At 37.2% G+C, this 24,610-nt stretch overlaps 1 protein-coding gene across 3 annotated transcripts in view; it reads right to left on the reverse strand.

Annotated features, from left to right (window-relative positions):
• REV3L (REV3 like, DNA directed polymerase zeta catalytic subunit) overlaps window positions 1–24,610 on the reverse strand; it is a 173,092-nt gene that overhangs the window by 15,383 nt on the left and 133,099 nt on the right. For 2 of the 3 annotated variants that reach the window (XM_037065055.1, XM_037065056.1), the window contains exons 21-26: window positions 19,876–19,994; window positions 10,405–10,546; window positions 8,598–8,842; window positions 6,909–7,017; window positions 4,895–5,101; window positions 634–743 (exon numbers count right to left, since the gene is read on the reverse strand). In XM_037065055.1, the coding sequence (XP_036920950.1) occupies window positions 634–743; window positions 4,895–5,101; window positions 6,909–7,017; window positions 8,598–8,842; window positions 10,405–10,546; window positions 19,876–19,994 (932 nt within the window). Of the gene's footprint in view, window positions 1–633; window positions 744–4,894; window positions 5,102–5,556; window positions 5,678–6,908; window positions 7,018–8,597; window positions 8,843–10,404; window positions 10,547–19,875; window positions 19,995–24,610 lie in introns of those variants that run through there. The other variant, XM_037065057.1, reaches the window with a different exon arrangement.

Here is a 24,610-nt window from a genome sequence, read left to right on the forward strand (position 1 = left end):
TCTTTTATTTAGGTCCATCTGATACACACTACACCAATATAGCCTTGTTTTAAAAAACAAGCTATAGCCCCGGGTGTGTGGCTCAGTACAAGGATTGTAGGAGGCACGGGAGAGGCAAACTCACATTGATGTTAATTTCCCTCTCTCCCTCCCTCACCCTTCTTCTAAAAATAAATAAATAAAATCTTAAAAAATAGGTCATAAAATTTCCTTTTGAAAAATTATTTTTAGCATTATTTTCAGCAACAGAATTTGGGGCCTAGTAAAACAGCTTTGGCAACTGTCCTTCAAAAATATTTAAATTCAGAGAGCTGCAGCTATAGAGTATGAGAAATTAGTCACATTAAAAACTGTTTCTTTAAACAGACTGCACTCCTGTTTATAGTTTTTTACAGATCCCTATCTGCTCGGCAACCTAGAGAGATGCCATGGGAATCATCAGTCTTTGGCTCAGGACACTCAGGTTTTCTCTCCCTTCAGATGCTATCTGGTAAATCAGGACCTGCCCTAACTCTGACAATAAGAACCAGAAAGGAACTGTTTCAGGAAGGATTACTCTGAAGCCATTCCAAACACTGAAATGAGGATCTGAAGAGATGCAAAAAGACAGCTACAAAGCTGAAAGTTCATTACCTGTCGGTATCACCATACACAACCCTAGCACCCCATTTCTTGGTATCATTCACCAGTTTAATGGCTCGTTCCAAGGTCTCTCTGGCTTTGTGAACAATACTATCACCAACCTGTTGGAACAAACACATTGGAAGTAATTTTTTTACCATAGCTTAGTAAAATCAGTAGACTTTTAACATAAAACACAATTTTAATTACAAAAGATTTCTAAAAATAAAACAAAGGGAAAAGAACATTAAAAAGACCCATAGTCACGAGTGTCACTATTCTTTCTACAAGTACTCAAGGAGAAAATGAGATGGAGAATTCAAAATAAGGAGCTAATCAATATGCAGCCTGCCTCTGAGGATAACAGGAAATGTAACGGATTAGACTTAATACCAGGTACATAGCTACATTTGATTTCTGGGAGAATGAATCTTGTCATTCAAGGACTTTTTAAAAAACTGATTTTAGAGAAAGGGAGAGAGGAAAAGAGGGAGAAACACTGCCTTGCTGTTCCATCAATTTGTGCATTCACTGGCTGACTCTCGTATGTGCCACCACTGGGGATCAAACCCACAACCTTTGGTGTAGAGGATGATGCTCCAACCAACTGAGCCACTTGGCTGGGGCTGAAGGACTTTCTAATATGCCTTTGTAATCCATCGGGCAGGAAGTTACTGTGTGTATGCATGACAGTGTGTATGTATATCTTTCAGAATTTTGTTGGAGTGTTGTACTTCTTTCAGTATCATTAAAGTTAATGCTGAACTGAAATCTCACTGATTGGTTGTACCTAATTTTTAGATAATAGTAAAACAAGAAAAATGTATAATTATAGTGATGGGAAATATATTACAAGTATTCAATTTAACTTGGGTAGGCGGGTATATATCTAACAAGGATTCTTTCAGTGGTGAGGGCGAAGTTTTAACAGTGACTGTGGCATAAGGTGACACAGGGTGGCACTGCTGCTTCCTTATTAAACTCATTAAAGCTAAGAGTTGGGGAAAGTTTCCTGTCGGCACAAATGGAGCATTCTTTCCAGAATTTTAAATAAAAATTATGTACTTTTTCTTTCAGGTTAAGAAGCAGGCAATAGTTATAATGATCTTTCCCCTTTTACCATAAAATTAGAATGATCTGAACTAAATGTAGGATTAAATAGTATTTAAAGGGCTGTTTAGAGTTGCTTTATAAAGGAAATATTAAGTGTATGAGCAAAGGAATAAATAACAACTTGTAGCAGGAACTTAAAGGTCTCTGTGGAGGCCTTTAGTGCACTAAAAGAACTTGAGAATGTCAACTATAACTTATACATTTAAAAAATCATGTTATGTGGTTGAGATTCAAGTTGTAATAAAATGTTTAAACAGTCATCTGTTGCCACTTTCAAACAAGAAATACTTTAAAATATGTGATGGCAAATAGCTAGATAGGTGAGCCATCAAGTGTCAGAGTCAAATGTGCTTCTGAGACACACGCACATACTGATCCTAAATGTTCGCCCCCTGCTCTGACCCATGGAAGTTACACCGGGAAGAGTCAGAACTCCCACAGCTACCCGTGAAGACCATGCAGTGTGAAGGGTTCAGTGGCATGAGGGTGTTGGGGAAGAAGAAAGGGAAAGATAAAGAGTGCTGATTAAATTAAAACCGAATCTGATACTTTGTGCCATGCTTTCCAATTTGAAAACTATTACACCAAGGCTAAGAGACTGTATATAAAAAGAAGAAAATCATTGGTTTCATAATTTAGGCAATGGTTGGGATGCTGAAAAGTCATAATAAAAATATTTAAAGTAAAAGTTCTCTGAAAAGAAGTAAGAGTGTTGGTAAGGATACAGAGGAAAGGGAACCCATGTGGTTATTCTGGATCTTCATGTAAACTTCAGAATCAGTTTGTCAATGTCCACAAAACTTGCTGGGAATTTGACTGGGTTTGCATTTAATCTTTAGATCAGTTTGGAATGGACTGATGTCTTAACAATACTGCGTCCTCTTATCCAAGAACACTGAATATCTTTCCATTTATTTAGTTCTTTGATTTCTTTCATTAGATTTTTATAGTTTCCCTCATGTAGATCTTGTACATATTTTGATAGAATAAAAGACGGCTACTAACTGAAGCGTAGAACATGCAGGGGGCATACACTGGAAAAAGGGATGATTCATTGAGTCATATACCAGGACTGTGTGTGTGGGGGTTGGGGCAGAGTAAAATTTTATCACACTACTCAGAATGCTGTGCAGTATTAAAACTTATCAACTTTTCCTGGAAATTTTCCATTTAATATTTGCAAACTGTGGTCGGTGCAGGGTTAACTGAAACTGCGTAAAGTGAAACCGTGGATGGGGCGGGGCACTACTGCATCCTGCAACCCTGCTATAATTGCTTATTAGTTCCAGGACTTTTTTTGTCTATTCTTTTGGATTTTCTACACTGAGGATTATGTCTCTTTTATCTGTGAACAAAGACAGTTTTATCTCTTCCCTCTCTGTGTGCCTTGTGTCTCCTTTACTGTCTCACTGCATCAGCTAGGACTTCCAGTATGGTGCTGAAAAACAGTGGTGGGAGGGACGTGCAGCCTTGTTCCTCCTGATCTTAGTGGGAAAGCTGCAAGGTTCTCACAAAGTGTGATGTTAGGTTTTTTGGTAAATGTTCTTTATCAAGCTGAGGAAGCTCCCCTCTATTCCTAGTTTACTCTGAGTTTTTATTATGAATGGGTATTAGATTTTGTCAAATGCTTTTTCTACATCTACTGATACGATCAGTACGATCAGTACGATCACTCTGCCTACCGTGAGATATGCGGGGACTTGATTCTCCCGCCGCTCTCCCTTACTGAACTCTTACAACTGTGGTAGACCACAATGTTCTGGCCTTCATTTGTTAATGATTTGTTAAAAAAGTCATTAACAAAACAAGTTTACACTATCCCTTTCTCAATTACTAGTAAATTGTTGTATCACTCTGTTACACTATATTGTATTCATGTCAGATTAACATCCTCCTTTAGTAAATAATAAGAAATTAGTCTTATTCTATGAAAAGTACCTTTCAATAGCAACTACCACTACAAGAGAAGGTTCTGCTTTGTATCTACTGTACATGAATAAATATGAAATGACTGTTCATNGCTGATTTTTGAATGTTAAACTAGGCTTGCATACCTGAGATAAATCCCACTTGGTTGTGGTGCATAACTTTTTATACATTGTTTGGTTCGATATGCTAATATCTGTTGAAGGTTTTTCCATATATGTTCATAAGAGATACTGGTGTAGAGTTTTTTTCCCCCTTATAATGTCTTTGTCTGGTTTTGGTATTAGGGTAATGCTGGGCTCCAAGAATGAGTTCGGAAGTATTCTCTCTGCATGTACCTTTGGAAAGAGGTTGTATAGATTTGATATAGTTTCTTCCTCTCTTCTCTGATCTAAGATGAAGTATTCAGCTTTTTACTTGTTGTGAGGACAGAGATGTGACCTCAAGCTTCTAACACGCTGGATCTGAACCTGAAGTCCCTCGCACAGGACCCTGGAGCTCACTCTGCCTACCGTGAGATATGCGGGGACTTGATTCTCCCGCCGCTCTCCCTTACTGAACTCTTACAGCTGTGGTAGACCACAATGTTCGGCCTTCATTTGTTAATGATTTGTTAAAAAAGTCATTAACAAAACAAGTTTACACTATCCCTTTCTCAATTACTAGTAAATTGTTGTATCACTCTGTTACACTATATTGTATTCATGTCAGATTAACATCCTCCTTTAGTAAATAATAAGAAATTAGTCTTATTCTATGAAAAGTACCTTTCAATAGCAACTACCACTACAAGAGAAGGTTCTGCTTTGTATCTACTGTACATGAATAAATATGAAATGACTGTTCATACTGGCAACCTAACTACCATCCAATCTCTATCAATGCAGGAAAAGGAATTATTTAGTACCAAGGTTGTTGTAAATATTGCTCTCAATGTGGCACTGGAATCTCATGCTAATAGTTGGTTATAATACAGTCATCCAGATAATGTAGAAGAAATACATGTATGCTAGTTTCTAAAATTATCGAAGACACAACAGTTCACACAGAGAAAACCCACAAATCTCTAAGAGTATGTGAATATACAAGCTCTGATTTGAGAAAAACTGATCCTATGTCATGGACATGAAACCCTTTAAAGTTTCAAAATAAAACAAATGCTTTAATGAACAGGTTTTCATTTAATGCGATTTTTTAGTTTCTTTTGAAAAAACTACAGAACGGTAATGCTTACCTCAATGCATGGCATTCTCCCAGAAAAGTTAGCAGCTGTGTAGCCAAATGTGACATTTGCAATAAGCTTAAGTCCTAGCTGACGTGCATCGAGCATTCGTGAGAGGGCTCTGTCCTGCTTGTAAGCCTTCATCGACTGCTTCACCATGAGTCTAGTCTTCAAAATTTCTTCGAGCATTCTTGGTAGCACTCCCTTTCTTACTGAAGGCTATCATAAAGAAAAAAAAATTTTTAGAATCCCTCAAACATTACACTTAGATAATTAAGAAGGAAGCACTCACTAAGTATAACAATGGCCAACTGTCATGAATTAAAACATACGAACAATTAAGTGGCCACGAGATTAATGGCAGTCAATATAAAAATCACATTTTCTTTCTTTTGCAGAGGACTTTTTCCCTAAAAGTTTCCTGTAATGTTTATAAATCTAGTGAATTACTATTTTGTGAGTTCAAAGACCTCCAGGAAGGAGGACGTCAACTAGTGCATAAGAAGAGACCACACAACAAGTTCAGAGGGAAATTTTGTTAGGTACTTTGATCCAAACCCCCACTCTTTCAGAAAGACACACGGGATTTGTCTCACTCATAACAAACCTCAGTTTTTAAGATCTCATCCTATGACCCCAGTAATCTGCATGGAACTCCATTTATCTACCTTGGAAGAATGATGAGCTGGGTTGACTCTGCTGACATTCAAACCTGCAGTTCCAGGGACTCTAGGAATTTCAAATCTGATGCTTAGACCACTAAGCCATCCCCTCCGGCCTATATTTATTAGCAATCTGGAAGAGGGGATGAATAGTGAAGTGATAAAATTTGTAGATGCCAAAAAAAATCATTTGTATTAATCAAGACTAGGGAGAATTTATGAGAACTCCAGTAGGAACGAAAACCACAGAACAGTATCAACTTTGCAGATGACTCACAGACACGTGCAAGGCAATAACGCATGTTGGACTGAACAGTTAAAACCTCCGACACAGGAAAATTATGCTCCTGAATATTTAAAAAAAATCTTACTTTAAGCTTTACACTTGGGTCAAAATGTAGATGCAGGCTTTAAAAATGCTGTTAAAGGGAGATGATGTAATAAGCTGCTAGATATGTGACAATGAAAACATAATCTAACCTCTAATTCATTCTGTGTACCTTTTAAAGAAGCCATAATATTTATGTTAGGACATAATATACATGATAATGTGAAAATGTAATATTTCTCCCTATTATATTTCAGACTATCATCTGGTAAAAATCCTCCTCCTATCTAAATGGTTAATTTTAGGGTGCTCTTCAAACATAGCATCTTCTTACTGGTGAATAACGATGCTGCTTTTGCTAAGCACAACAGAATGAATTTGAGGGCAAGTGAGGTCCATGCTACCATCAAGCACCCTGCTGTCCCCGTGATTCTAGTACAGACCCACTCCTACGGACACTGAAAGAAGAGGCAATATAAGATTCTCCTAGATCCCTCCTATTTGTCTTTAATTGATTCATTTATGAGGCTTTCCTCAGTCTATTTCAAGGGGAGATAAGGGAGAGAAAAAAAGAGACCCTATTATTAGTTTGGATATTTTTTTAGGAATACAGTCAATAAGAGCATCATTCTTTCTAAGACAGTATTAATGTAATTTAAAATAATTTGGAAGAACAATTAGTTGAGTTTACACATTAAAACAAGTTAAACCTTTATAAGTTAACAAAACTGTGATCATAAAGTAGCCATTGTAAGTCTGCCAGGTTCTAACAGAGGGCAGAAAGTACACACGTACATTCCTTCCAGTATTTCACTGAAAATTAAAATCTAACAAAAGATTTTAAACCTAAATTCACAAAAAAAGATGACTTTTTAAACAATGATTTCTTAGAAGATTCCTATATCTTTGACTTTTTGAGATAATATATTCAAGCAAACTTATTTATTTTTCTGCATTATAGGCCAAAAATATCTAAACCATTAACTCTCCAAAGGTTAAGCTACAGTAGATACCTTTCATTTTCAGAGACTATTACCTTGACAAAAGCTATTCCATTGGGGGACACTGTGATATCATGCCTAATTTGGTAAAGTAAATCTGGAGGTACTCTTAGAGAGGTGCAGCCAAATTTGAATTCATCATACCTGTTAAGAAAGAAAACAATGAGCAAATATGTTCTCCAATCACAGAATAGAGAGTCTAAGCAATTTTAGGAATCTTTCTAATTCTATTAGGAGTTCATTTTCAAACATCTAAATGTTGAATTCATGTACTTAGAAATACGTTTGTCTCACTATAAAAAATTCTTCAAATATTTACATTTTTTAATGTCCTCACTCAAGGACATGTTTATTGATTTTAGAGACAAGAAGGGAGAGAGAAACATTGATCGGCTGCCTCCTGTATGCACTCTGACCAGGAACTGAACTCACAACTTTTTGGTAGATAGGACGATGGTCCAACCAACTGAGCTACCTGGCCAGTGCCAAATATTCAAAATTTGTTAAAAGAAATATGTCTTAAATGGCACTATCCTAAAATTTATGGGTAACATCTATACTGAAATACTGAATTTCAACTCAACATGTGACTAATAACATTTGGTTTAAATACATGAAAATCATTATTAAGGATGACTCTTTCTTATGAGAAAAATATCTAATCCTTTGAGTTGAAATATTATTCTCACTCAGCTTATGAAATTCATTGACATGAACAGCTAAAACATTTAACAATGTAACTTAAAAAAAAACTATTGCTAAGAAAAGTCAAGAGAAGTTGACAGTTGGAGTTGTAAGATAATTTTCAAGCTGTTGCACTGAAAGGTGATTTATAGCTACACATTAAATACAACTCTCATTTAATAAACTACAGAAATGATCCCTGAAAATATAGTCTTGTAACTACCATTTAAAAAGAGACACTGGGAATACACAGAGTGCAACAGATAGTTGCAAGGTTGAGGTATTCACAGTCTTCTTCCCATGTCTCAGCCGTTCATGAAGCCGAGGCATATGGTGATCCGGGTCTGTTAGGAAGGTGCTGTGTTCTGCCACACAATGCATACTTTTTGCCCAAATTTTTGAGGGTAAAATAAGGATGCACATTATACATGGGTAGTACTAATTCTGTATCTAAATAAATATTTTTAATCATTTTATTTATGCGTATGCATTAAGATGTAACTCTAGAAAGCAATAATGATATCTGTATGCAATATAACAGAATATGATAATTGGTTTTAGTTATAAATAAATATAAAATTGAATTAAAAATTAAAATGAGACTTTCTCCCTGAAAGTTTGGGCCAAAAATGTGGGTACACACTATACATGGGGACACACTGTACACAGCAAAATACAGCAAATTAAAACAGTGAATTAGCCCTTGGCTGGTGTAGCTCAGTGGATTGAGCGCAGGTTTGCGAACCAAACAATCGCGGTTCGATTCCCAGTCCAAGCACATGCTTGGGTTGCAGGCCAGTTCCCAGCAGGGGACGCACGAGAGGCAACCATACGTTGATATCTCTCTCTCTCTCTCCTTCCCTTCCCCTCTAAACATAAATAAATAAAATATTTAAAAAAATAGTGAATGAGCTAGGCTACATCCCATTTATTTATCGTGCTCATAAGGATAGTCTCAAGTGCAAAAAGACACTCAAAGGAAGCCCAATTCAGTAAGAAGCACAAAGCACAACATAATTGTCAATATGCAAAAAACTTACTTTCCCAAGTTCTCCACATGGCCAAGGCAGGTGGAAAAACAGTAGTTGTACGCAATCACAATAGAAGGATATAGTGACTGGAAATCCAAAACAAGAACAGAGTTGCTGTAGAAGCGAGATTCAGGCTCCATAATGAGGGGGACACACTGTGGGGCTCTCATCTGGGACCTCTGCTGTACACTAGGTGTCACAGGAATATAGTTCATTGGTTTAGCAATACGCAACATCATTGATTCCACACGGTACTGTGGGCAGAGAGGCGAAGGTAGGTAGAGAAGAAGAAAACCGGTTATAAATATGCTGGTCTTTGACTATATGATAATAAGTGATAATCATCATGCTTTGCTTTTCAGAATAAGGTTGCATGACTTTCTTACAATACAATTACATATACAATTACATAGTATTGGTGATTTAGTCAGCGTTTAGATGCCAGAGGGGACATTTGTGAATCTTTTTCATAGTCCTAAAATTTTTATAAAAACTGCAAAATATGTCAAAAGGCTTACATCATAAGGCAATACTGAAAAGACAGATACAATTAAACTTCTTTTCACATTTAAACACAGCTCCATCACAATAAACATGTAGGAGAGACAGCTGCGCAGTTTTTGTCAATTTATTTTAAAAAGCTGGTCAATCTTTGAGAAATTGAATTGGGAAAATTTGAGAGTGAAACTCAGGAGACTTGAGATGGTAAATTTTATCTCAATTTTTCAAGAAGTAAAGACGAGGATTCCAGAATTAAAAGGTATTAGCTTTCATTCACAAAACTGAATCAAGCAATTGACTGTTTATAAATAAGCATTATTAAGCATGTGGTTTGGAATATTAGATAAAAACAGCATTTGCAAGAATCAGCATTATTGGATTCTGTGAAATTTTCTCATGTGGTTTTACAACAATCAACTTTTTAAAAATTATACGCCGGCTCAAACAGTTTTTAAAATTTGTGGGGGTATAAATAAACAAACAAACAAACAACTTATAAGCAATAAAATTAAGTAAACCAACAGGTAATGCTAAACTAGTTACAGCTCTATTTTTGCTATAATTAATGAATTCATAGATTAGGGGAATGTTATAGACATAGAGTAAAGAGTAATTATAATAATTAAAAGCTTTCGTGAGGTTAAAGAACCTGACTGATTTAGTGCACCCTCCCTGAGGCCTAGCACGTTTCATACATTAAAGGTATTCAAATAATTACTTGTTGAATGAATGCATGAAATCACTTTCAGTAAGGCATGTGACAGAATCATTATATCCTTGGGAATTCAGTTAGATATGAATTAAATGGCTTATAAGGTATCATTTTCTTTAATAGTTAAGAAAAATGGTGTCTACTTGTATTGATTTCCAAATCCTTCTATTTAAAAAAATATTAAAGTTATCTGCTGAGAGTTGGAACAAGCCAAAATTAGGGATGTAAAACAAAGAGACAGGCTCTCTCTGCTGCTTCCTCAGTTCTAAGGGGGCTCTGGAGGCATCCTGAATCACGCAGACACTATTCAGGAACATAGTATCACCCTCAAGGGTACAGCCATTTATTTTCTTGATACCATGAAATATTTAACAGTGGCTAGAAAGTTGGTATTGAGAAAAAAAAGTGTAGCTGTTAAGTGAAATTAAAGCTTTTCCAGAAAATAACAAGATCTGAGCAACCAGCTACATATATTAGTTGGTACCAGACAGAAATTTCAAAATTATAAAACCACCTCAAACATCTCAGAAGTATATCACTCACATAGAACTTTCAAGTGTGCAAAACAAAAAACTGATCAAACAAAAAAATTAGATTTCCTACCTGTGAACCCCTTGTCAGTACATGTAAAAACTGAATGCCAAAAAGCCTAGCCATTTCACTGGTTTTCCCAATTAGGTCCACCTGTTCCAGCATTTGGAGATTTCCGCGGACACGGCTGATGTAGTGATCAACCATTTTCCATCTGTTAAAAGACAATCCATGCTGTGAACATCAGGGAAAATTGGGACACCTAGTACTGTTTTCATTGACAAAACATGCACATTAATAGTGAGGTTATTTAAGGAGTAATGATGTACATTAAGGTATATTAAGGAGTTAAACATTAGAAAACTACTATTTTAAAGGTATAAAACTTAGCGAAAATATGTAAAGTTTGAGGTACTGCTTTTGATAAGGTGGTAAGACTAAGGATAATTATTTTCAATATTTTTCTTGGTGTTACTTTTTGTTATAAAAAATTTATATCCCCTCTTAGATGCCACTGGTAATAATGTAGCAATGATTATACAGTCACAAGTCATCATATCTACAGGATTAAGAACATGGAAGCTTTAGATTATCATTTTAAGTACTACTCTAAAATACTGGGTTGGCCAAAAAGTCCATTTAGTTTTTTCCATAAAATAAAAGACTCATTTTTCCTTTTCACCAATAACTTTACTGATGTCGACATTTTGAATATGTCACCTGTCTCCCATGTGGTATGACACTGACTGTTCTCAGCTGTCATGTTGGTGACTATCAACTTCCACTGATCTGTCCGACTGTGGAGCATCAGTCAGTGAGAAATCTCCAGCACGAAACTTTGCAAACCACTTTTGACATATTTAATCAAAAAAATTTTTTTTTGCATTTCAGTTATATTCTTACCTTTCCTGAATTAGTAAAGCATAATGTGCCAAAAATGTTGCTTAATTTTTCCATCTTCAATATTAAAATGGCTGCATAAAAATTCATCAATTTTGGTGTTTTCTTAAATGCATGCTGACATGACAGCTGTCACAGTACAATCTAACAAAATTGTTTCGGATGAAGTTACAGACAACTATGAGCTACTAACCATCTTACAGAAAAAAACCAAATGAAATTTTTGGCCTACCCAATATAAAAGCATGTATTGTCTTCTCATGGGAAGAAACAGAGTAATTTCAAGATTTAGAAAAATCAGGAAAACAGTATGAATGGGATCATACATAGGGTAAATGTATGTCAATTTAGTATTTCCTATGAAAACATAAATATTGTTTTGACTTGTTTTTACTTTTTCTTAAATTGACTTGATGTATTTTTTTCCATTACCATTTAGTCCCCTTATACCCTCACCCCATAATCACCACACTGTTGTCCATGTCCATGAGTCTTTTTCCCTTTTGCTCAGTTCCTCCACCCCTAACCCGGCCCTCCAGCTATAATCTGGCCCTCCATCTGAGTCTGTCCTCATGTTCCTTGTTAGTTCTGTCTGTTCATTAGATTCCACATATGAGCGAAATCATATGGCATTTGTCTTTCTCTGGAGAACATCATGCTAAGTGAAGTTTTTTTTAATTTAAACTTAAAACAAAATTGATCTCTTTACTCTACTTTTTTCGGTAAGAAAACAAGCAAACAACAGCCCTCACCAGAGCCATAAAAGGAAGCTTTGATTTAATATTATGTTGTTAAAATGTAAAAATGATCCAAAGGTATACTATAAAGAATAAAATTTATTCATTTAAATAATATATAGATTCACATATACTGCAACTTCTAATTATATGGTGTTTGGAAAAATACTTAAACAAAACAGCTAAACATAAAAGTTTAAAAATTTGTCCCTACAATCCATGACAAATGCATATAGAAAAACTACAAAATAAACATGAAATGAAAAAACCCCACTTGATTTAAAAGACAGATAATAACAAGTGAGTGAAGGTGTGGAGAAATTACAACCCTGTCATACAAGCTGGTGGGGATGTAGAACAGTGCAGTTGCACTGGGAGTCTGACGATTTCTCAAATTGTAAAACATACAGTTACTATGTAACCCACCAATTCCACTTCCAGGAATATGTCCGAGAGGAATGAAAACACATGCCTATACAAAAACTTGGACACAATGTTTTTAACAGCATCACTCATCATAGCCCCAAAGTAGGAATAACTCAAGTGTCCACCAACTGATACAAAGTGTGTTATATACCTGTCCAATGAATTATTATTAGACAATAAAAGGAAATGAAGTACTGACACATGCATGAATCTGGACAGTATATGCTGAAACACCAGTCAGAAAAGGCAACAGGTTATTTTTCACTTATGTGAAATATCCAGAATAGGCAAATCTATATATAGAGAAAAATTAGTGGTTGCCTAAGGTAGGAGGAGTGGGTGGAAAAGGGAGGATTAGAGGGTGATGGTTAAGAGACGCAGGGTTTCTTTTTGGGATAATGAAAATACTCTAAAATTTACTGTGGTAAAGGCTGCATAACACTGTGAATATACTAAAAACTGTTACTTGTACACTTTAAATGGGTAAGTTGTAAGGCATGTCAATTAGATCTGAATAAAACTGTTAGAAAGAATTAGGCGAACATAAAAATATCCTAACTTTTAAAAAACAAAACAAATACTGTTCAATAAGTGAGAGGCCCCCCAGCCCCCGGACCAGTATCGGCCAGTGGCCTATTAGGAAATGGCCACACAGCAGGAGGTGAGCGTGAATACAATGCATCCTGAAACCATGCCAACACTCGGTGGAAAAACTGTCTTCCACCAAACTTGTTCCCAGTGCCAAAAAGGTTGAGGACCACTTGCACTTTCAGCTTATTATACTGTGACTATTTATGTATCTTTTATTGCTATCGAGTATACCATCGTATGATAACATAATTCATTTAATAGATTTGTTATTGAATGTCTTTTAATCATGTCTTTGAGGTCTATCTCAAAGATATGATTGCAGGTTCAGTTCCAGACTATCACAATAAAGCAAGTATTGCAATACTTGCAGTGAGTTGTAATTTTGTTGTTGTAGATTATTTGTTATAGATTATTAATGTAATGCTTTAATAATACAGATTTGTCAAATGTAAATATGAGATAATGCATTATGTGTGGACTCAGTTGTCCCTTTAAGGTAAAACAAAATGGATCCTTGAGAGTTCCAGCCAAGATGGGGGTGTAGGTAGGAACCCATTGCTCCCTCGTACAACCAAAAGGAGGGTAAGGACCAATCTAAAATCAATAAACATCCAAAATCACCAGAAAATCAAACTGCATGGAACTCCTGACAACAAAGGAATGAAAGAAAAAAATCAACTAGAACAACCAGAACAGTAAGGTGGACTGTGCATCAGGCAGAAATCCAGGCCAGGGGACTGAGGGCTGGGCCAGCTGCAGCTCTGCAGAGCTGCGCTGGAGGGGGCTGACTCAAGGGGAAAACTGAGACTCAGAGCTGACTATGTGCTATGGCTGGGGTTGCCACCGTGGGAAATACTTCCGGTCTGACACAAGAGTCTGTTGGACAGTTCATTAGAGATGAGCAGGGGAGCTGCGTTGTTCCCTCTCTGGTCCCTCCCCCACAGGCAGCACAGACTGTCCTGCCCCGGGGTGAATACCTAAGATCCAGCCCCTTACAACCTATCAGCTGTGCCAAGACAAAGAAATACAGCCCAAATGAAAGAACACAGCAAAACCTCAGAACTAAGTAATGAGGAGACTGCCAACCTATCTGATGGAGAATTTAAAGCCCTGGTAATCAGAATGCTCACAGAACTGATTGAGCTTGGTCAAAAAATGAAAAAAAAATGAAGGGTACCCAGAGTGAAATAAAGCAAAATATTCAGGGAAGCAACAGTGACAGGAAGGAAACCAGGACTCAAAAGCAATGATTTGGAACCAAGGGAAGAAATAAACATCCAATTGAATCAGAACGAAGAAACAAGAATCCAAAAAAATGAAGAGCTGAGGACTCTCTGGGACAACCCGAAATGTTCCAATATCTGAATTATAGTGCTGCCAGAGGAGAACAACAGCAGTGAGAAATCGAGAAGTTACTTGAACAAATAATGAAGGAAAACTTCCCCAATCTGGTGAAGTAAATAGACTTCCAGGAAGTCCAGGAAGCCCAGGGAGTCCCAAAGAAGTTGGACCCTAGGAGGAACACACCAAGACACATCATCAAGTTACTCAAGATTAAAGACAAATAGAAAATCCTAAAAGCAGCAAGAGAAAAGGAGACAGTTACCTACAAAAGAGTTCGCATAAGGCTACCAGTTGATTTCTCAAAGGAAACCTTACAGGCAAGAAGGGGCTGGAAAGAAGTGTTTGCAGTCATGAAAGGCAAGGACCTACATCTAAGATGACTCTATTCAGCAAAGCTATCATTTAGAATGGAAGAGTAAGTAAAGTGCTTCCCAGATAAGGTCAAGTTAAAGGGTTCATTATCACTAAGCCCTTATTATATGAAATGTTAAAGGGACTTATCTAAGAAAAAGAAGATTAAAAATATGAACAGTAAAATGACAATAAACTCACAACTATTAACAAATAAACCTAAAAGAAAACAACAAAAACAAAAACTAAGCAAACAACCAGAACAGGAACAGAATCAGAGAAATGGACATCACATACAGGGAGTTCAGTGGGGAGGGGGAAGGGAGGAATGGGGTAAAAAGGTACAGGGAAGAAGCACAATTAGTAGGCATAAAATAGATGGGGAGAGAAAAATGGTACAGGAAACAGAGGACTCAAGGAACTTATATGTACAACACATGGACATGAACTAAGGGGGGGAATGCTGGAGGGTTGGGGTTGGAGGTGCAGGGTTGGTGGGGATAAAGGGAAATTGGGAAAACTAATAGCATAATCAATACAAAGTCCTTAAAAAAGAAAACAAAATGGATATATGGGATATAGTGGCTCATCCTTTCCACAGACCACATGGTCAATGACCAGTCTGGAAGTTTTCTATCTTCTGCTTGACCTAGTCTACTGTCGAACAACCCTAGTGAAAGTTGCAGTTCAATTAAGTTTTTCAGCTCCTGTTTTGTTCAGTACTTTGAAATTCTCATTTTGTTGTCTTGACTTTGGTGAGATTGAGAATCTTTATGAGTTATTTTGAATTTTCTATCAGGTAAATCGTACAACTCTGTTTCATTATGATCAATTTCTGGAGATTTATCTTGCTCCTTTGTTTGGAACATCTTTGCCTGATTCTTCATTTTTCTTCCCTCTCTGTGTGTGCCCCGCATTAGACAAAGCTGGCACTTCTCCCAGTCTTCATGAACTAGCCACGTATAGAAGACCTCCATCAATCAACCCAGACAGAGACTGGGGGCCTCTTTCCCTTCCCAGAGAGAAGCAGGCAGATGTGGTTTTTGTACACCCACTCTGTGCTGAGCAGGAGGAGAGTTACGGTCTGTTAGTCCAAACCCCTGTGTGTGTGCCCCCAGAACAGCTAGACTGTTCTAGACCTGATGGAGCGCCAAGACTGAGAAGACGGATGCCAGTTTTCTTGGTAGCCTAGGAGGAATTGGGACTCTGGATGCATGGATCAACTCTTTCGGACCCCAGGGGTAAACTGAGAGCTGGGATTTCTCATCACTTGCTCTGTGCTGAGCAGCAGCCTACATTAGGCTCTGCCAGCTGGACTGTGTCAGACCTGTCAGAGCTCCCTTGGAAAAGCTGGGGTGCTAGACACAGGGACCAACCCCTCCCCCCCGCCCTGGGCGAAGCTAGGAGCCTTTTCCTGATCATCTGGCTCTCAGCCAGGGGCAGTGCTCTGGCAAGAGGGTATCCTGAATCTCCTTCTCAGCTTTGCTGAGCCTGGTTCTATGTTTTCCCATGGTGCAGAAGCTTTCAATTCTTTCTGGACTTTCCACAAAGAAAAATTGCCTGTGAACTGTTGCTGAATCAGTGCATTTGTGGGCAAAGGAGGTTCCAGAACTTCCTAATCTACTACCATGCTGACATCATTCCATATCTTTCCTAAAGTATTTTTCAAAAGTACTTAAAAAGTGGTCTGTTTAAATTAAAAAAGTGATTATTTTTGAAATAATCATCACATTCATTCCTGTTTTTTAGTCTTATCTGTTAAGCTATATTGTTTTAAAAAAGAATGGGTAATTGTGGCCTTTTAAAATAATAAACATAACATGACAAAATTGAATTTTGTTAGCTAATTTGTTGTGTTATAAAAAGCAAATACAAGTTTTGATTTGGGGTAGAGGAAGGGAATTACAAAGCACGAGTTACTCAAAACAGGCCTGGGTAGGTGCTGAAATGGCCAGATTTAGAACATCTTACGTGCATGAGGTATTTTGGGGGATAGGATATCTAGGAAGAGGTGGACAAAAAAGTTATAAGAACTCCAAGTACAAACTCACTTATTCTAAAAATTTCTAATATTATCTTCTTGAGCCACCCATAACCCTGTGCTACCATGACACACTATTCAATAATTATTCCTTGGATAGCAAATGAAATAAAAATGCTATTGTGAGTTCTCTAGATTAGTAATATTAGGGATCAGAATAGGCTTTATAGGCTAATTTAGGAATCTAATCATGAGACATAACATTTTATGGAAAAATGTGTTTAAAGTCACAAGCAATAAAACTTTAAAGAAGAAAAGATTTTATTTTATTTATTTTTAGAGAGAGGGGAAGGGAGGAAGAAAGAGAGAGAGGGAGAGAAACATCAGTGTGTGGTTACCTCTCATGCGCCCCCAAGCAGGGACCTAGCCTGCAACCCAGGCACGTGCCCTGACTGGGAATCGGACCAGTGACCCTTTTGGTTTGCAGGCCAGCACTCAATACACTGAGCCACACCAGCCAGGGCCAAGAAATAAAACTTTGAGAATATAACTCATTCATAATAATCAAGGGCTTCCAGAAGACCCAAATCTATGTTTACAAAAACAAAATAATAATAATAATCAGGGCATCTTTGTGCGTTATAAACAAGATTTAATACAAGTAAATCCTTGTCTAGCAAGAGTTCCTTTCATTTCTGAGTCTGAGTCAATTGACAAAATACACACACACACAAACACATTTTTCTTTAAAACACTGGAGCAGCAAATGCAAATTAAAAAGTATGACTTACATTCTTCGTAAGAAATTTCCTCAAATTTGCCCTGGCTGCTGTAGCTCAGTGGATTGAGTGTGGGCCTGCAAACCAAATTGCGGTTCGATTCCCAGTCAGGGCACATGCCTGGGCTGCGGGCCAGTTCGCAGCAGGGGACTCACGAGAGGCAACCATACATTGATATTTCTCTCCCTCTCTCCTTCCCTTCCCCTTTAAAGATAAATAAAATAAAATCTAAAAAAATTTACTCAAATTTAAAAATATAATTATCTGATCTTCTAAATTGTCTCAAAAAGAAAAAGAGTTCATGGTCTCTTCATGTAACATAATCCATTTAACATAAATGTTCTAATGTCTAGTCCAAATCTCTTAAGTAATAGTTAGATCCAGTTCTCATCTTTCTTTCTTTCTTTTTCTTTAAAGATTTATTTATTTATCTTTAGAGGGGAAAGGAAGGAGAGAAGGAGAGAAATATCAATGTACGGTTGCCTCTCATGAGTCCCCCACTGGGAACTGGCCTGCAACCCAGGCATGTGCCCTGACTGGGAATCGAACCGCGATCCTGTGGTTCGCAGGCCCGCGCTCAATCCACTGAGCTACACTAGCTGGGCAGTTCTCATCTTTCTTGGCAAAAGCAGATTTAATTATCATTTTAGATAATACCTAATTAAAAGCAGCAAAATCTGCATTTATAGCATTCTAGGGCCTATAAACAAACCAATGAATGTTGTTCTAATATTAAGTTTAATATCAAGTTCCATTTTATTTGTATTATATAACTCCCCCTAAGCAGCCAGGAAAAAAATGATAGAGTTCAGTTTTGGATGTAGAATGCTCCAAAAGAACATCATCCCAGTCTAAACGGTGATAAAAAGCTGGATTATCTACAAAAGTTAAATTTTTAATAAAGCATATGAAGGTCACATACAAACTAGTATGAGAGTTTAGAATCACTGTGAGCCCCGACACTAGGGGACTCTTTCTCCATGGGTCTCACCAAGTACTTAGAGAAAGACTGGGGGCAGGCCTGGCAGGGCACACGGGAATGAAACCCTGTAACTTCCTCCAACCCCTGTCTTATACGAGGCAGAGCCTTGAGTTGCTGTGGGACTGGCAGGAAACTCTCCCCTCCTCAGGGTTCATGCAAAGATTCACTGCCTCTGGGGAAGAAAAGATGTAATGGGGCCAGAGTAAAAGGTGCACTTCAGGGAAGGGCGGGAAGTCTTCCCCATTCTCACCATGAGCCTGTACTAAGTAACAAACAAAGGCTGTCTACACTGAGAAAGGGGCAGAAAACTTTCCCAGGAACACTGCTGCTGATGAAGGAGTAGAAGCAAAAGCCATCATCCCCTGGGGGAGCACCAGGAAACCTGTTTGGGGCCAGGACCCAGCAGCGTACGAAGTTGAGGTCCATCGCCAATAGGCGAAGAGCAGCCCCAGGAGAACAGTTACTGCCAAAGCTGAGTCCAGAGCAGAGTTGAGTAAACAAGATTGAGTACAAGCCCACTACAAGCCTTACACTGAGTAACAACAGAAGCAGCCAACCATTCATTAAGCTGGACTTTGAAAACAACATGTACTGCATACACTGGAAACATGAGGAGAATGACTGTTGATTTTTCACCAGAAACAATGGAGGCTGGAAGAAAAGAATGAAATCCTTAAAGTGGTGAAAGAAAAAAAAAATCTCATCTCCAGAATTACACGATAAAACTATGAAAAAATAAGGGTGAAAGTGGTTTTCAGAACAATAAAGGCTGTGACAATTTGCTGCCATTAGACTTGCACTAGAAGAATTGCCAAAGAAAACAATTTAGCAGTTTCTTAAAAATGTTAAACCAGTACCCATGTGACCCAGCAATTCCACTCCTAGAGAAATGAAACTATTTTTACACAAAGACTTGCATACAGTTTTATTTAATAGGCTCAAACTAGAAACAACCCAATAGTCCATCAACAGGTGACTGGATACATAAATTGTGGGAACTGAATATTATTTACTAATAAAAAGGAAAACTAATGGTTTATGCAACAGTATGGTTCAATCTCAAAAAACATTGTGCTGAGTTCCTTGAAAAAAGCCAGAAACAAAGGGTGTAGATTATGAATAAAAGTTCTATATAAAAGTTCTAGAACTGGCAAAATTAACCTATAGCAATAGAAATTAAGCTAGTACTTCCGTGGGCAGTTTGTAAGTTACCTAATGAAGCACCGTGGGTACTTACACAGGAATAGGCAGATTGACTGCAAGCTGTTAAAGGGAATTTTCTGGGTGTCAGAACTGTTTTTTTATCTTGATTGGGGTAATGGTTACAGGGTATATACATTTTCCAAAGTAATCACATAATAAACTTTAAATGTGCATTTTATTGTATATAAATTATACTACAATAATATTGATTTTTAAAAAAGTATCCTCTTTAGAGTTATAAAACATTACCTGTACCGATCTGTCTTGTTATCAAACCAATCTGATAAGACTCGGAAGGTAAAGAGGGGAAAACGCTGATGAAGAACATGAAAGCTCACATTTTCAAAGGTGTAGTTAGTTAGAGCCACCTACAAAAGAGAGACTATTATAATAATGGTTGCATTATATGGAAATTTGGTTCTAAAAGAGTCTAAATATTACTTCTAACCTTTCGTAGTAGATATTACAGCTACTTACAACAATAATTTGTGTTACAACTGAATTACAATTAATTTACAGCTATGTATATAAACTCTACTAGATAGAAATATTCAAAAAATTAATATTTAATTGGGAAAAAATCTGATCTGCTAAAATTCAACTAGGCCATGTAAAACTTACTTAATAGATCCTAGTTCTTATCACTTCCTTTTATATTCTATGCCAATACAAATAATGACAGGAGTATTGTTAAAGCAAGTTAATGTTCTGTTCTTTCCATACTTACTGTTTGGTCCTTGATCACATGCTGATTAACAGGATCCCACAGATTCAAAGATGAGTTATTTAGTTAAAGGCAGGCATTCATCCTGCTCCCAAGAATTACATAAATACTATGACCCAATGAAAGGACATTATGGAATCCATTTCATTCCAAGACAAAAGATTTAAAAGGATATAACAGAAATGATTCCCCATCTTCAAAGTATATAGATAAAAGCTATGTTAATGGGAAAAGAATACTAAAAAAAAGCCCAAATTCATAAAACATACATCGAGCTAGACAGTCCCAGAAATAGTCACAAGACACAAGCAATTTAGACAATGGCAGGTATTTCAATGCAAAATGGAAATTAAGGAACCAGCAGTCCCCATTTTTAGGTCAGGTTGGGATTCTGAAGAATAGTTCAAATAGCACGTCACACCTTTGTATATTATATTACAATTTTAAATTATTTTCTTTCACCCTGACTGGTGTGGCTCAGTTGGTTGGGCATTGCCCCATAAAGTGAAGGTCACTGGATTAATTCCGGGTAAGGGTGTCTGCCTAGGTTGCGTGCCCGGTCCCCACTGTGGCATGTGCGAGAGGCAACCCATCCATGTTTCTCTCACACACCAAAGTTGCTTTCCCTCCATTCCCCTCTCTTTACAAATAAATAAGTAAAATCTTTACTTTTCTATGTCTACAATCCATCAAGTACAAAACAGGGACTGAATGTTAAGCTCGTCTCAGTGTACTGGCCCAAACTTGTTTTACTTTATCTTCAATTTCTATCAGTCTCCAGAACAGCAGCACTGAAATGGAGCAAACTTCAGAGCACACGATCACAGAGTTGTAAACTATGAAATGAGGCTATTCTAGAGTCACCAGGTACAAACCCACTCTCTTGGTAAGTAAATCACCATCCCCCCCCCCCCAATCAGTACTGACCTGAAGTATTTCACAATAAATGAGTAACTCTTTTTATTCATCAAATACCATATCTAAATGACTCACTTGCTAATATTTTCATTTAGTTTTTTAACATTTCCATTTAGTTTTATAGAAAACGGAGCCAAACATCTGACCTTGGGTATGCATGATTACCTAACTGACACAGAGTGTATTTGGACTAAATCTCCACTTCCGCTGGAGTGTGCATCTTCATTAGAAAAAACAAAAACCAAAAAACAACTCACACAGAAAAGATCACGTTATTGTCCCACAGTTCTCTCATTAGGGAAAAATTTGAAGTTTGCCATGTGGGTTGATCTATGAGGACTGACCTAGAGGGTTTCATGGCCTCAAACTACACTAAAATACAGTCTTAGGAATTTGTCCCCATTACCTGAGGTGGATAATAAACCTATGTTCTGGGTTGACAATATTTCACACAGAATAATTTCATAAGTTAGATTAAGACTAGACATACAAAATATCACAATGTTGTATAACAGTCACTCTACTTTGGGTTTTCTTTGGGTCACAGCAGTGTAACAATACACAGCTATAATCTCAGTCACAATAAAATTAAAGGAAAAAAACAAGCACTCTAAAATAATCCATTTTCAGAACGCTCTAATCTGCAGAGTGATTTACTCTAGAAGTTGAAATATGAATCTAAAAATATGAATTAGGAGTTTGTTACTTGTCTTAGGCAGAAATCTCAGTAAGCTAAACATTGGGTTAATGTACTTTGTAGATAAAAGCCAGAATTAATATAAATGAGGAAAGTGTTCAGTGCTTGTCCATTTACTTTACTGATAAAGGAATGGGCTGAGAGAAGCACGGCTACACTTTTCCATTCATAGAGTCAATGTGCAAAACAATGGTTAATCACTTCAGAAACAAACGTACTCAGAACTGGGAGAGGCAGTCAGAATTAGTGCAGGGGAACACAGGAAATAGAGATTTAAAAAAATGGAAGGAGGGCATAAACAAGCACTTGTGGCCTGTACCCTCCATCGCTTTACTCCCTCAGTTGTTCCCCATTTCCCTGGGGTCTTCAATTTAAACAAAAAACATGGTGGACATATACTCTACATAGAGAATGTACATACATTTAAAGTGAACAACTCATGAGTTGTTGTGTGTGTAAATATCCATGTAATGCCCATCCATATGACAAAATAGAAACTTTGTACGACACTGGAAGGCTCCCTTGTGCCCTTTCCCAGTCAACACCTTCCAGGGTTTAACACTATAGATTAGTCTTGACTATTTTTAAGTCTCACATAAATGGAACCATGTAATATCTACTGTTATCTGGTTTCTTTTGCTCAACATTATGCCTTAGATTCATCTATGTTGTTCACTGTAGCACCGAACAGTATTTCATTCTTTTTCATTGCTGTGTGGTATTCCTTCATTATAGCTACTTACTCTGTACCCTTTGTACCCCCTTCCACTCTCTCCTTACTCCCCTCCAACACTCAACAGTTTTCTTTCCTTCCAATGCACACACCATTGATGTCTCATTTGGCTCTTATATTATGTTTGAAGGCTCAATGATGGATAACCTATTGAATCCATATGATATATCTGAGAGATACACATACACTTATTGTGAACATGCTCTCTGTCCTCAAAGAGCTTATTATATCATTTTGTACATGTTTTATTTTATACATATGTAAAATAAAATATATAAAAACTCTCTGAGCAGAGAGCATGCCCACAATGAGCCTAACTCAGCCTAGATCCCATACTAGCTATGGGGCTTTATAGGCAAGTCACTTAAGCTCTGTGAACTTTAGTTTCCTCATTTGGAATAATACGTCACTACTCTGTTGCCTTACTTACCCTGCAAGTTTGTGTCAAAATTTAAAAATGACAAGCCTATAAGGAAATATATTATTTTACCTCTACATAGTCTTCACTGACCATCCCACTGTCTTTAATATTTAAAAGCACCTGACATGATTATTGACAGACTGAAATTATGACAGGGAACATGAGAAGCAGATTCTAATGTTGCCAAATGGAGATAATGGGAGCTTCTGTGCCTTATGTGGAAGCATCTGACCTTCCTAGTGACTCAGTTGGGAGTGTTCTCTGCTGGTTCTTCGTTATCTTATCTGACTGCTCCTTCTTAGGATTTGATTCCTCTGTCTACTCCTCAAAATGGTTTTGTTCACAAAAATGTATCTTTGGCACAATGCTCATCACTCTCTTTGCCACTCTTCATGTGACTTCCCAAGCTGTATCTCCAATCCAGACCTCTACCCTATATTTGGGACTTTACTATTTAAATGCCTGTTGGGTATCTTCACATAGATATTTACTGATAGCTCATGCTCTATATTCTTAAATCATCATTTTCCCACCTAACATGATCTTAAACCATCTATGTCAGAATCATGATAAATCATTCTTGACACCTCTTCCTCTTTATCTTTTTGTGCATCCAGCTCTTGTTGATTTCTCCACTAATTTCTTTTTAAATCCCACTACCCATTTTCATTTGTTGCCCCAATAATCTTCTCTATGGTTTCCTTACCTCTGGCTGTGTCCCCTTCTACACTGCTACCAGACAGACAGATCTCAGAGGTAAATTCACGTTACTGCTTCCATCCCACCTCACCTTCCACTCCCACAATCACACTCCAAGATCTATGATAACCAACAACAGTATCCCTCCATAACCTCACACAACCCACGCTCTGACCGCCACCTCCTGCCCTTCCAGTTTACCCACTCTAGTGCCCTGATCTCTCTTTGCTCCTTACCTATCTAGCTGAAATTCCAGTGAATCATTATGATCACAGTCTTGTGCACACCATTCAGTTCTTTGCTTCTCTCCTGCTTCAGTTGTAATTAACTGATTAACTAATTAATTAAATTTTAGCAAAGCTATAACCCTTTGCTCATGAATAGTAAACAAATCTAACCTTTGGTTACTCTCCACATTACATCTGTGAAACTGAACATAGCTGTTCAGATTAAATATACCTTTAATTTGAAATTAAAGGTATCACTTTAATTTCCTGATACAAATCTCTAATGGACTCTCAATGCTGCCTAGTTTTTATAGTTTCTTAATTATCCACTCTCAAATTCTCCTAGATAACTATTGCATACTCTTCTTCTCTCATCGAATCCATACAACTCCTTCACTATGCTTACTTTCAGCTGAGAAAGGTGATTCCTATTTCACTGAGAAAACTGAAACAATCAGAAGTTTTCACTTCTACTCATCTTCTAGCATCTGCTGTATCCATACAATCTGCTTCCCTGACTGTTAAAACAGAGAGGAACCTTGCTATACTCTTACTCCATCTAAAC

The sequence above is a fragment of the Sturnira hondurensis genome, unplaced genomic scaffold (genome assembly GCF_014824575.4).
Source record: "Sturnira hondurensis isolate 20B ecotype Veracruz unplaced genomic scaffold, ASM1482457v3 Scaffold0015596, whole genome shotgun sequence".
NCBI classification, from domain to species: domain Eukaryota; kingdom Metazoa; phylum Chordata; class Mammalia; order Chiroptera; family Phyllostomidae; genus Sturnira; species Sturnira hondurensis.